We start from the raw sequence: 15,058 nt of genomic DNA on the forward strand, positions 1-15,058 counted from the left end.
AATATGAATGAGGCTTATAAATATTTTTTCGTCTGTGATTCATAGCTTAAACGTTCTTTATAAGATCCAGACTGATAACAGATTTTTATCCCAATTTTGTTGCAGGTTAATTATATGTTGTCCAAAAAAAAATTTTTTTTCTATTGATATTCCCTCTATCACCCACTTGTATGAACAATTTCATGTTCATACCAATTCCAGTGATAAGTGCAGAGACTAGACAGTAAGGTCCACAACTGTGCCTTGCAAAATATTCATATATCCATCAAATTTCTTTATATAAATTCACGTTAGGACCACAAACCTCAATGTTTTGTTGTAAGTGTATGTGGTAGACCAACACAAACTAGAGAATAATTATGAATAAAAAGGAAAATGACACAACTTTCATATTTGTTTCACATTAATCTGAATGCAATTCCACTTGCAGGTCTTTTTTGGATATTTCTATCAGCTTAATAGGCCAAGAGACTAAAATATTTGCCTATTCTTCTTTGCAACACTTAGAACGTATGGGGGATTTGTGAACATTCAATTGTAAGTCTTCCCATGATTTGAACTTAATCTCGAGGCATCAAGAGCTAAAGTTGTTGAACAGAAACACATTACATTTCAGATGTATCACTTTCCTTTCTCACTGCAAGTTTGTAGCCACTAGTGTTGGTCTATCACAAAAAAAACCCATCTAATCTGATTAACTTGTATGAAAAACGCTCAAGGGATACAAGTACTTCAGGAAGGACCTTTCAAGCTTATACTGTATAAACAAGCATATCAAGTGGGTTTAGCATTCATCTTTCAACCAGAAGATCATTGGTTAGATTACCTCCATTTGCAGGCAGCTATATACTCAAAGAACTACATGGAGGGTTTTGGAAATGAGAAACACAATGGAATAAAAAATAAACTAAACCAAATGAAATTCGTTTTTTTCCCCAGCACAAAACTTACCATAAGGTTTATGAAATTTCGTTAATACATATCCCACAATAAATACCTTTATTGGCAATCTAATCCGTTTGGAAACTAGAACACAAAACACATTAGTCTCTTAAAAAATAAGTCTTTAATTTCTTAAAGAACTGGAGATATCAAGTAAACTGCAGACCGATTGTTGCTCTTAAATACCTACTCCACATAGAACGAATACAACTCCCCATTTTACACTGTTTAGCAGTTACAGATTAAAGCATAATAATTAAAAATCATAACCCAAAGTCAACACCACACAATGCCTTCATGTACATGCTAACATTGGATGCTTTAGAACCAGATAAAACATTTATGACTGACACATATTTACATATTTTGGGCATGTTGCCTAGATTTAACCAGAAAAGGCTCAGATATACTTGTGAAAGATCTCACAGTATCTAAAGAAATTACATGTTAAAGTCTTTAAATTCAGCTGGGAGGGTTGAACAAGCATTAAAAGAAAAAAAAAAATAGGCTGGTGTTTTGAAATTCACTAAAATGTTCAAAGATTTCTCTTTTTAGGCATAAGAGTAATTGTGGTAAAACAAAAATTGCACCATAGATCGACCAGCTGGATTGTAGATGAGCATGTTTTCTTTATAATTAATAGAAAACCGCTTATTTATAAATTACTCAACAAATCAGCAGAGCTGTAGGTCCGTTGTCTCATCACCTCAGAAGTCACAGTTGAGTTGAAGTTTAAATTAAAAACAATTAAAAGCAAAACATTTAAATACATACATTTTAAAAATATTGGCAAAAGTGAAATTCCTCAACAACAAAAAAACCAAACAATATCAGTGGTACATAAATAATGATTATTGCTGGTCCAGTTCTTGCATTTTCATATCAAAGTAGTAATCTCCTTAAAGGTGATTTCTAAGATTTCCGAAATAAAGACTCAGAAATAGCTGGTACTGTGTGCCTGAAGGCTTTAACATTAATGCATATGTTGTGGCTGCAGCTCATCTCAATCCTCCATGTAAACAGGTGGGACAAAACTACACACCTCCTCATAGGTCAAACCTGCAAGAAATGGGGAAATGTTACAAAACTGAAAACAAGATCAAAATTCCTCAGATTTTTTTTCCATAAACAAGATGTCAGGATGCAGAAACATACGTTTCCACTCATCGATTTCCAGTTCTCTACTTTCAAAGCTCTGGTCGTAAGGCTCGGCCTCGGGCTCGTCTTCTGGGTCATGGTACTGGGAGAAGTAGGGGTGTTCCAGAGCTTCAGTGGCTGTTATCCTCTTGTCTGAATCCAGAACCAGCATCTTCTCCAGGAGGTCCACCGCTTAAGAGAGAAAAGGCCAACAAGTTAATAAAGCTGAATCTCAGTCTATGCTTCAAGGGGCAAAAAAAAAAATCTTGTTTCTGTTTGTTACCTTGTGGATTAGCACCAATAAAAACATGAGCAAAGTTCCTCTTGGGCATAGGAGGCAAAGAGCTGACATAATTCCTGGCCTGGGTAAACACATCAAGACAGAAAATAAAGTGTCAGACTCCACAAGCAGCAGCATGTCAGTGCAGACTGTGTCTGTTTCCATCTACATAAACCCAACACTGTTTGGGAGTCTAATTTCTGAGCCATGGCCACAGTTTTACACTTGTTTGATTTTCCAATAAACATGGACCTGTTGTGATTAAGAGAGTAGATACTTTACAGCACTGTGTTTCCATCAAATATAAAAACTAAAAAGATTAAGAACTAAAAAAAAAATGGAATATACATGTTAGTTTTTTCTCAAAAAGCTGATATTGAGAAATAAGTTGTATTTTTCTAAATTTTTTAAATTCAGTATTATGAATATTTAAGTAGGTATAATTGCTATTAACTGCAAACAATTGACGAAGCCATCTATTTTACTAATATGTCTCTAAAGCTTTTGCTGAAACAAAAACCTTTGCAACATTTATCATTAAATTTTGCAATGAACATAAATCATTTGTAAAAAAAAAAAAAAAAAAAAAACTTATTTCTCACACATGTATATCTTGTTTCCCACCACATATGTTAGATTTGAACATCTAACAGGTGAAACCCCAAGAAACAGGCTGAATATCGTATTGAAATTCACAACAATTAGAATTTAACCTCCCAAAAATAATGTATTCCATACAGTCTCTTGCAACATTAGCACTGCACACAATGCAATATTTTTGAGCTATTGTGTTGTGATAAAATGCAGAGTGTTGATAAGAGAGCTGTGCAGCAAACATCTTCCGTCAACCTCCTCCTGTTCTTTGCCAAGAAAGCAAAGTGTGGGTCGTTCTCACCTCATGGCTGGGCATCCTGTTGATTAGTGCTGCTGGGGGTGTTCCTGTCAGACGCATTATCTGCTGAAGCTGGTTTATGTCTAGAAAGCTTGCGTCAAGGAGAAAATCACGGCCGATGCAGCATAACTTTTTCTACAACAGAATGCTGAAATGTCACAAATATTACAAAAGCAAAGAATTTTAATATAGCCTGAACAAAAAAAAATTATTTAAATAGGACAGCTTCAGAAAGAAGCTGGAACCAGTATGAAGACAAAATAGACTGCTCTGACAATGAAAAACCTCCAGTAGAGGGAATGTTCCTTTAACTGCGCTCCACCTCATTGTAAGGATACGGTCTGAGCCAGGAAACAGAGTTTTCCCAGTTAGAAGTTCTGCCATGATGCATCCCACTGACCAAATATCCACTAAAACAAACGTAAATATAAGAATTTACCTAATCGACAGGTTCTCAATAAGGAATCAGTAACAGGATCTTAACGGACTCAACCTGTCATGTTGTAGTGCATCCAGTTCAACATGATCTCTGGAGCACGATACCAGCGCGTGGCCACATAGCCAGTCATCTCATCATCGGTGTGCCGCGCCAAGCCAAAGTCCAATATCTGAGATGAAACAGGCAAATATTAGCATCCTTAATATGTTTTAGGTAAAATGGTGTGAATTAGAGAGCTTACTGACCTTTAGCTCACAGTCTTCGTTTACAGCAAGGTTGCCAGGTTTCAAATCCTGCGAGGTTGAAAAGTAATGAATGTGAAATTTTGATCGTCCAGTCGAGACAGTAAATGTATTTTTCTATTTTAAAAATAATTGTCATGAATGTTTAACTCGTCTTACAATAAAAAATGTTAGCCATCTAGAAATTGCACAGTCTATGCTAAGACTAATGATCACAACTTCTACTTTTCCCAAATTCAGACAGTAATATTGGTGAGACAGAGGTTGAACTTAACACTTACTCTATGAATGATGCCCGCTGAGTGGATGTACTGCAAACAGAAAAAAATACAAATTTTAGAAAATCTGACAGAATATTGGAACCACTGATTCATCTCAAGTTTTAATTGGAATAATAAATTCCACAAATTGGAATAATAAAGATTGTTGCTCAGAAAAATTTGTTAATTTATGCTTTGCTCAAATAATCATTTTCATTAAAAAATAACATCCATAATAAAAGTAATGCCATGAAACTTCAACAAAATATCACAGCAGAGATTTTAGTAGATCCGAGCTCATGAAGATTAAAAACAAAAGGTGGAGAGATATGGAATACCACAGACCCCAGTTCATCACACAAACAATCATTCATGTACACATCGTCATTCCTAAGGACAAATTGGAAACTCAAATTAATCCACGACGCAAGTCCTTGCAAGGAAAGCCTGTGTATGTATGTAGAGTACCTGTATAACCAGTACTTTTACTGAAAGAACTTGTTTACTTGAATAACTCTCCACCTACTAGTTAACACGTAGCTTTCACAGCAACAAAAACCTCCAATAGTTAAGGAGCTGGGGAGGAAGAGACAGACAAGCTTCAACAGTTACACACATTAGAAGCCGATTAGTGAACAATGAAACAGGACTTGCATTGAAAGTATGTATAATACCAAGAAATGAAACTAAACTCCAAAGTTTCATTTGAGAGAAACACCGGTTTTAACCTGAGAAACTGATTAGTCCTGGAAAAAACAAAATGTAGCATCATAAACCCTTAAGAATAATCAGACCCAGCTTTCAAGATGTACAGCATTAATTATTATGAAGGACTAAAACTACCTAAATGGAGACTAAATATAAATCTAATTTAAATACTCAAATGTTAAAATACAAACATCTTCCATCAATCAGTATTTATTTCAAAGCTGTCGATCATATCTCACTGATAGTGTGATTAACAGGCTATGACTACCACTCCATAATAAAGCAGGAACACATGAAGTATTGCACTAAATAAATACACAAATAAGCCAGTTTTAAAAACTAAGTGTAGAAAGTGAAAAATTAATCATCGCTTCCAGACAAGAATAAATGTAAAGTAAAATAAAAAAAATGGAAATGAGGATCAAGAAAGCCTAAAATAGAGAAAAAAAAATCACAAACATTTTCTATAATACAAATATTTGAGTTAATTACTTCTTTATAAATGTATTACTATTTTATTATTAACTTAGTCCTACATTTTTGAGGTTTTAGCAGATAAAACAGTTTAACCATAAGCTGAATATGTAGGGTATTTTAACAACAAAATAAACAAACCTGCTTCCTTTAATCCCATCTATCTCATAGATTATACATCTGTGTTGAGCCTTAAACATTATAGCCTGCTAAATTCATCATTGTGAATAAAATAAAGCTGTTTTTGTTATCTGTGAGACTTTAACTCAGACTTTTTATTTTAGCTCAGTTGAAATTACTAAAATTATTTACACTTCCTTAATGCCAGAGGAGATGACGTTTTATTACTTTGTTAAATTCAGAAGATTAAAATAGACTAAGATTATTCTGCCTTTTGGCTACTAAGTAAATCCCAGATGATAATGTCATGGCTGTGTAAGCTTCTGATGCCTGTGTGTATTTGAAGGTGTATTTCTCAAGGAGATGATGAGAAAACGGCATCTATTAGTCACAGTGAAATTAGTCTTTTATCAAGAAGCAGCATAAAAAGACAAATTATAGATTATCAATGGACTCAAACGAAAAAATCATCTTTGGAGTCCTGTGGGCTGATGGAACTAAAATTTAAATTTGATAATAACAACCCTCATTATAATTGATGTAAATAAAAAGGGGGGTGGGGGAAGCTTGTGAGCCTTAGAACACCAAACCAACTGTGAAGCATGACGGTGGCAGCATCATGGTGTGTGTGTGGGTGTTTTAGTGCACTTCCCTAAAAAGATGGCATAATATAAAATAAAAAAAACGATGTGGAAACATGCTCTTCCTGAATGACCTCACCTTCAGTCCTCGGAGGATCTGGTATATGAGGAACTGCACGTGGTCGTCTGAGAGTTTCTGACATTTGACAATGTTGTTCAGATCTGCTCCCATTAGGTGAGTCACAAGATACCTGTCGATCGTAAAAGATTGTCGTCAGAGTTGAAACAAGAAATCTCAATAACTTCCAAGCTCAAAAGAAGTCAGAGGGGCTTGAAATAAATAAATTTGCTCTTTGAATCTAATTTTGGAAGGCCAGTTTGGAGCCTGCAGCTTTATTTCCCACATGGCAATAAAAGCTTAAACCAGTTTTGCTGCTACTTCTTTTCACTTCTCTCTTGGGACACTGAAAGGTCAAGCCCTTTGCAAATGTAATATCACTTGACAAGCACACTGGATAAATGAGCTTAATGGCATCAGCGGAAACTTTAAATCCAATCCTAGAACTGTTTAAAATGAATCAAAAGCTCTTAAAGACTGAGTGAGCGTCACTGCTTGAGAGGCGATATGGGAGCAAAAGCTAACAAATGAGTGTGCTGCTGCTTCGTCAGTCTGTTGCTAAACAAATATTGGTTTCATAAATACTATTCTATTCTCACAGAGTGTGGGGAACAAGGGATTAAAATAGCACATTTCAATGTTGGGACTTGTTCTCAGCGGCACACACAGATCAGATACACAGACAGAGAGGTTCGCCCGCCTTGGAAAAACAGCATATAAATAGTGACCTCTGTTTTTCCACTCTCCTATAAGAAAGAAGCGTGGCAGGAAAAATGAAGAGAGTCAATCTCTTCATTTGTTTTTTTTTTTTTAGGAGTAATCCAAACTTCCGTAAATATTTTTTAAATAAGTTTTCTTTGAAATTGCATTTCAAGTCCTATTTTATTGCTTCAATAGTTAAACCAACGTGAGCCTTTTAAGTCTAGTGCAATTGCAAACCAGAAGCATTGCAGCTATATTTTAATTTATATCAACACCACTGCACCACAGTGGTAATAATATAAAATAAAAACCACAATTATGAAATAATGAAAGTGTCACAAGTCTTCCTTTTCAAAACACTTCTATTAAAAATAAGCTAAAATGCATTGTAAATGTGAGGTTTGGACTTAAGTGACGTCTCATATAAATGCACCAGTTTTCTGTACACTGCAGAGGGCTCAGCCCAGGAGCGCCTGCTTGAGCCGTCAGAGAACTTTGATATTAAAATGAAAAATCAAGAGTTATGAAAGTATTCTGCTCCTTTATTCATCCTAAAGCTTTGGAAGACTCAGAGGTTGATTTAGACAAAGATTTATAGCATGGTGGAGTTGATTGTTATGGGAAAAAAAAGATTACAACACTGCTGCTGTTGTCTGGTTTCAAACTTGCTTTCTAATAAAGCAGGGTTTTGCCAACCTCTCAAATCATACCAACTTTTAACTTGCTTGTTTTTGACCTGGCAACAGCAGCATCTCTGCAACACAGACAAAGGTCCACTGGTCATGAGAATCAGGTTATTTTCAGCAGGTTGGAAATTCATACATCCCATTTATTTCCAGTCACACACAGGAGGTGGCAAGTCATACTAAGTACAACACTCTTCAGTGTGGAAGCTACTATCGTGTGAAAAAAACAAACACCAATTGCAGTTTAGTGAGGTGTTTAAAACTGAATTCAGAGAACGCACAAAAGGTGTTCATTTCAATAGCAACGTGTCATTTCACTCGTTAGCAGTTTTGGTTGTTTCCAATCAGACTTTCTCGGGGACAAAAATGAGTCCTTTACTACAGTGTATACATTGCGCTTTAGGAATATTCTGTTAAATTGGCCAAGGAGCAAACTAGTCCAGATAGTAGAAAGGTGGAACGTGTTACACCAAAGTTCTCAGCTGAATTATTTTGAGCTGTGAATCTCTTTCTGTCACTGTAGATTCTGAATTTGGTAACCTTTGGAGATATGCAGCCAAACGGGATACACAGTTTTCATGGCAGTTTACATTCAATTATCCTAACCACAGTAATTACCAGCATAACATGCTCAAGATAGTTTATTCATTCATCGTCTTTCTCTAAAATTATTATTGAAGATGTCACTGCTGCTCTAAAAATAAATTCAAAGAAACAAATCTGGTTTTTAAGGCGAGATTTGGATCAGGTCAAATCTATCAGAAATCTTTTCTCTCTAATGTGGATTGCTAGAGTCTCTGGTAATTGAAGCAGGTTTGTAGAAACCCACAATCCACTCTGCAGAAGCTGGAACTGGCATCCATATAAATACCTCTGTGGTGAAGTGACACAGACACAGACATGGACTCCAGGGTGAAGCCTGAGAAGCACATCTGCTGCATTTCATGCACTGTCTATGCAGCAAGGAACTGTGTGACCATTTTTATGCAACAGGAAACACTGCCAAACAGGGTAGGTTGCTTCCTTTAATACATCTACAGTCACACAAAAAGCCCACTTTAAATAAAAACAGGAACAAAGAAGCATTTTCTACAAATCATACCAGCAGAGTGCAGAAAGCTTAGAGCTCAGTCAACAAACAGGACTTGCCACTTCAGAGTCCTGTCTACAAACGGATAAACAGAATGAACTGTCTCATGATTAATTGTGCCTGAATGAAGCTTCCAACTTGCACTATTACACACAAAGATGTTATCAAATAATGAGTTTAAAATGCCGTTTAGATGCTTGGGAAGCAACTGAAGGGATCCATAAATGGGCGTGTCTGCATCTAAAAAGACCGCCCAAAGCTAAAATTGACCTGTGAGAAATTCTAAACTCTGATTGCTTGACAATATTTATTTATTAGTTTTCAACAGAAAAAAGTCAGAGAATACATTAGAGTTAAGTTTCCTTTTGCCAAAACTATACATTTCTTCTATCGCTACTTTTGATGTTAACATCCATCATTTGCTTTCTTTCAGAGCCTAGTTTCTGGCAATTTGATTTTGGATGCTCTTCAAGCTTTTGTGTACGCTTCCTAAGAAACAGATTTAGATGAACAAGTAAAAATATATATTTAGATGAACATGCTAAATACAGGCTCAAATATAGCCTGTATTTGGAATATTTGCTAAATACAAAATTTCATTCACCTCTAGGCTCTAGGAAGTGTCAGAGTAGTAAGTCCATGGCTTATCAGCTTCTCATCAGGGCATCATTGATTGTAGCTGGTAGTTGAAAGTATAAAAGAATTTGTTTGACAGCAGCCACTGAAATATTAAATATACACTGTGAAAGCCATTTAGAGGCATTTCTAGACAACTGGAGACTATTGGGTCATAGGTTCAAGCAATTATGGATAAGTTAATGTCTGGGTTGTCCAGGAACAACCAAGGAATGAGCCAGGCTCAAGCCAATCATTAACTGAAACACCAGCATCACCATCCACAGTGAAGCCAAATTACTAACATGAACCGAGATGCCGCTGACCAAGAAAGTAAACACATTCAAGCTTGACTGAAGTATCTGTCGCTCACATGGTCTAGCCAAAATGTTTTCTGGTGAAAACAAATATGGTCAGATGAGACAAAGACTCAACTGTTGAGCCACAATGAGTGAGATTAGAACTTGGAGCAGCCAGAGTGAGGGCTGAAACCCAATAACACTGACCTGTTGGTAAGCATGGAGGTGGTAGCATCATGTCACATGGTTTGAGTGAACAGTTATAAATAAAGAACAAGAACTACCTTAAATATATTTCAGCTAGACTTCATCTCCATGTAGATAAACCCTTCGTTCAGTGATCAAAGTCTTCTTTAGACAACATAGTCCATGGAAATGTCCCAACATAAACGAGGGGTTGAAGTCACCATCGTTACATAATCCTGAACAACTTCAGAAGGTAGTCAAAACCCATAACTATAACAAAGTGCAAGAGATAATATCTTGTGGAACAAGTGTGGCACAGTTAAAGGATGCAAAGTGAAACCACCTGCAGAAGCAGGAAAACGCACCACATTTTTTCCTTAGGGTCCATCTGATTAGGAAAACTAAAAACTGACAGGAACAAAATGAAAATATACCAGGAACTTAACAAAAACAAATAAAAAAAACAAAAAAGGTGGTCTGTGCAATAGACCAAGACACATTTAACCCAATATGAGTGTAGGATGTACATATTTGGTTGCACAATTTTAGAAAAGCAAGTAACTTCAATACTTTTTCCTTCATCACAATGTTCCCATCACTAAGATCACGAAGCACATAAAGATATGTGCTTCGTATGAGCAGCACTGTGGGAGATGCGAGTCTTTCCAACAGGCCAAAAATATTATTGACATGCAGAATTTGCACGCAGAACACCAGAAAAACAATCTTACAAAATGTAGCACGCAATCTGAATATGTTAATATTGCCGATACGACTACAGGTATATTGAGCAACTTTAGTCTACATAACTATAAGCTTCACCCGCTGTGAATTAAATACATTTAAACATATTCCTGTTTAATTCCTGTTTTTTAAATGTCTGAGGTAGTAAGTTGCTTTGAAAAAAGAAAAAAGAATTGTTGCTGTACATAATTATAAGTAAATTATATTCACACCACTACTAGTGTATGTCGACTTTAGATTGCAACAGGAGCACTGCACTTCCAATTTCAAAATAATATATTTGCAAGTAGAAGCAGAACATTTTCAAAATGTCTACATTTCTACAAAATAAGGAAGGAAGCCGGTGATTAAATGTTTTGTAGCAGCCACACAGCAAAGAAAGCAACAGACTGTCCTCTAAAAAAAAAAAGTGTGCCAATGTAATTAGTCTGCTGGCCAGACTCCAGGGGTTTTCCAACCTGAGTTCGGACTGACTGCTGTCCAGAAGCTACAAGTTATGCTACCTTCACTCTGGTTAAATTATACAGATATACTTATTTTAACAAAACATGGATTAATGCAATTATCTAAAACAAACAAACTTACACGTCTTTGAATTCTTTTAGACTTGTAGCAGGACTGAAAACATCCAAGAGCCCAATGACCTATAAAAAAAAAAAAAGAAAGCAACACTGAAATTAAAAATACAGAGAGCAGAAAATATAACCTTCACTGAGACGCAGATTTCTTCAAACAAACAATATTAAGCAGTGAATAAGTATTTGGTTTTTAAGCCCGTTTGCCTCCAGGAAGAAACAAACAGAAGAAAGCAGCCCAGTCACATTTTCATGCTTCATGTGTTTAAGCAGCCGCAGCTCTCTGTAGGTTCTTTTGGCGTGGATGATGGACTGGAAAGGTCGGGAAAGCTTCTTCACAGCGACCTTCAAACCAAGTTTCTCATCAAATGCAGAACTGTTGAGTGAAAAAGAAAAAAAAAAAACATTTAACCTTAAAAGAAAACCAAAAGAATATATGACTGCACTGTAACTTTTTTTTTATTCGGTTATAGGTATTAAATTCAGCAAAGCGAGCTTCTTCAATTAAGGCTGATAAAGCAGATTTCAGACGGCTCCTACGGCTGAGTTTGCTCTCAAAACAAAATTAGGTGTAGTGAATTGAACTGAAGGCTGAGAAATGGGCGGCATCAGCAGAAAATGTCACCACTCAGCAGATTGGGACCAGTCTCTGGCAGTAATATATCCTCCACCTTGTCAGCTGGCTGCCTCCGACCAAAACCAAGACTCCTCCATCTTACTGTAAAAGCTGCTGCAGGCAGAAACCAGCTTTCAACTGAGATGAAGCGAAATGAGCAAAGAAAATTATAATTACTGTACCCTGTAGCGGTTCCTCATTTCACTTAAAGCTCGACTGTTTACCGACAGCAACATTACTTGTTGAATTTATCCGTAGCACATAAAGGCTTTGTTTCATATCAACTACTAAATGTTACAAAATAAAATGTGCTGCAGTTTCTTTGACAAAGGAAATGGTTTTGAAACCATCATGAAAAAGAAGGGATTTCAAGACGACTCCATTTATGCATCAAAGCTCACGTTTCTAACCGTTAGCTGCATTTTGAGATTTTCAGTTCTGGTGTATTTGGTAAAACTTAAACTAAAACAAAAAAAAAAAAGATGTTTTTGAATTTAGACTTGCATCTCACCTGTCAAATATTGTAAGGGAAAATTTGACAACTTTGATCACTGGACTACAGTTGCATTACTACTTTAAAATGCATCTTTGCGATTATGAATTAAACATGTCTGCCATTTGTCTAAAATAATAGGAAAGAAAATCCCTGTGACTCCCAAATTTACAGCATTTGAAATTATATTATAGGTTATGTCTGTGTCGTTAATTATGGCCCATTTCCTGCTTTATTGACAAAGTACAAACATTAGGGTGGTTTTATTACAAGGACAGGATATTAGTAAAATGAAGACTGGCCCGACCAATCCCTGACATGCTCAAATGTTAAACACTGAACTCGAATGTCGGGCATGGTGCCCTCCGCCCTTAAATGCATCAGGGTAAAATGAAGTCTATCGATTGTATGCATAAAACTGCTTGATTTATTAAAGGGAAAAAGAAAAAAAAATAACAAGGTGAGGTCATTAACCCAAACAGAGACAGATTACCTCATCGCCTGGCACACATGCCTGTTTCTATTTGCAAAACAAACATCTGCTCCCTACCTGTGTCATTATGTTTCACTAAGATAGCAGGAAAAGCAGAGCTGCACAACATATTGTAACACAATGTTCCGCACATGCCCTGCATTAATGTTCTGCATGCAAACAATATACTTCGCCAGACAAAAAGGGCTCTCTCTGCTTTCGAAGCCCAACCCAGACACAGACTTTAGTGACTGAGATGTAAGAGCTCATGAAAACTGACAGGACCACTTAGAAGACAGAAAGAAAGTTGAGACAAAAATGTTGGTCAACTGCAAATAGTTTGTTATCAGCAGTCAAATAGCATAAGCAATAATTGAGATCAATCATACATTCGTATGGAAAAACTAATACAAAATAATACTTTCAGTCTTTGAGGTTTCCAAATATTCTCGATTAGACTTTAAGAGCTGAATTGAAATAATCAACATCAACACAACTATGGAAAAGAATACTTGGAAGTAACGTCTGAAACGATGTTATACTGTATTTCAAGTCCCATGCGTACAAATTACGCATGCAAACACAATGAGCCAGGAGAAAAGACTTTAAACTATGCTGTGCCTCTATACATGATCTAAGAGTCGTGTGACTGAGATGCTAAAACTCTTAAGGAGTGGCACCCAAAATGTTGCATATCAAACAGACCTCAATAAATCCTAAAATTATATTTTACCATACAATAAACAATGCAATAACTGCTATGTAAAGATGATCATAGTCTTAATCCCTCTGAGGAAAAAATGAGTAGTGTGATAAGAAATGTAATTTTTCATTAGAACAGTAAACTCTAGTTGATTGTGTCTGCAAACCCCAATAAATTGAAAGAATTGGGAGGTGTGATTTTGTTAAATTTGATTCATTATCAAGTTTTTTTTTACTACTGTAAGTTTCATAAGCGCATCAAATAATACATCTGAAAATATGTTTGAGAACAACTATTGCATGCTGTTGTTGCCTAATGTAACTGAAGTACTGAAATAACCTGTTTGATGAGAAAGTTTTATTGGAACAAAAGAAACAAGTACAGGCAAACATTCTGAAAACATTTCTAAAATGCTTGTTTTCACCATTTTATCATCACAATAAATAAAATACGACATTCAAAGTCCATATATCCCATTCTACTCATTAACTAAATGAAAAAGCTCAACCCTTGCATAAAATAGACTACTTTAGAAATGAGAATGCTTCTGATAATCAGATTTGTTTCATTATCAGTGTACATTTGCTATGGAGCTGCCAGAGAAACAAGCTGTTTCTATTATTAGGAAAGCAGTGCTTGAAAACAGTAGACCTAAAAGCCACACATTTCACTGCAGTTTCAATTGTTCATCATGTACTTTTGCAATGCATGGTTAACCATAGCTCTTTAAACGCAAAAAAAAGAAAATCTGCCAGCGACTTTTCACATTCGAACAGCTAGAGCTAGTAAACAACCGCAACTGATTAAGCAATTAATCGAGGAAAAAAACATTACTATTACTACCGTACTTGTCCTGTGGAACCATTTAACCGAGAAGGAATCGGATCACTATGTGAAGTATGTGATCGAGACAGTCAGTCATTCTTGGGACTGATCCAATGACAAAATAAGAGTAGTCGCTTTCTGCAAAAAAAAGTTCATGACAATGTTGCGCTTCAGCGTGGGATTTGTTGATAGATCGAAAATAATCTTAAATCAACTCAAGGTATCAGAATATAACTTGATATATGCTGACAGAGCCGTTCTGGCTCCACCTTGCTAACCTAAGTTTAGCTTGTGCCTCTGCAGGCCTCGTCTCAATGAATGGAGAAGTTAGTTGCCTCAACTCTGCACACTTCTACTTTTACAGAAAACGTGATTTACCAAACCGATCCATAGGCGCCAGAGCCCACCGGAGACAGGTCCCGGTACCGCCGCGGGACTTCCCATATGGTTTTATTGACCTCCTGCAGGTAAAATCCGGATCTTTCTTTGTGCGACATTCCTGCAGAACCAACCGTCGACCACCAACCGTCTCTTTCTGCCCCGTGCTGCTTCTTTCGCCCCGAGCCGAGAAGAGCTCCGCCACACAAACAACAGCAGCAGGAGATCACGCAGGCGGCCCCACGCAGGCTGGAGATCTACGCGCAGCTGTAGATCTTCAAGTTGTTTTCTTAACACAAAGTTGCAGAATCACCGCCTGTTGCGTGCACACACTTTTAACTCTCCACTTTCATTTGTTCCTCTCTCTTCCAGTAGCAGATACTGTTCCTGAGGACTCTAGGTGTAGTCTCGCGAGAAGTCGGTTCCATACCACACAGCTTTTAGAAGAGTCGCAAACTGAAACCAATACTAACTGGGAGAA

General features: G+C 36.5%; 1 protein-coding gene across 1 annotated transcript; it reads right to left on the reverse strand.

The window, feature by feature from the left end:
- Nucleotides 1-1,047: 1,047 nt before the first annotated feature.
- Nucleotides 1,048-14,968, reverse strand: LOC102218102 (mitogen-activated protein kinase 14A-like). The gene is made up of 12 exons (XM_005801348.3): nucleotides 14,578-14,968; nucleotides 11,337-11,466; nucleotides 11,101-11,159; nucleotides 6,215-6,326; nucleotides 4,214-4,243; nucleotides 3,936-3,983; nucleotides 3,745-3,859; nucleotides 3,590-3,661; nucleotides 3,255-3,334; nucleotides 2,363-2,441; nucleotides 2,098-2,271; nucleotides 1,048-2,001 (listed from the first exon to the last, which is right to left on the reverse strand). The coding sequence occupies exons 1-12, from the start codon at nucleotides 14,694-14,696 to the stop codon at nucleotides 1,946-1,948; spliced, it is 1,074 nt and encodes a 357-aa protein (XP_005801405.1). The 5' UTR covers nucleotides 14,697-14,968; the 3' UTR covers nucleotides 1,048-1,945.
- Nucleotides 14,969-15,058: the final 90 nt, after the last annotated feature.

Source organism: Xiphophorus maculatus, chromosome 1 (genome assembly GCF_002775205.1).
Source record: "Xiphophorus maculatus strain JP 163 A chromosome 1, X_maculatus-5.0-male, whole genome shotgun sequence".
NCBI classification, from domain to species: Eukaryota; Metazoa; Chordata; class Actinopteri; order Cyprinodontiformes; family Poeciliidae; genus Xiphophorus; species Xiphophorus maculatus.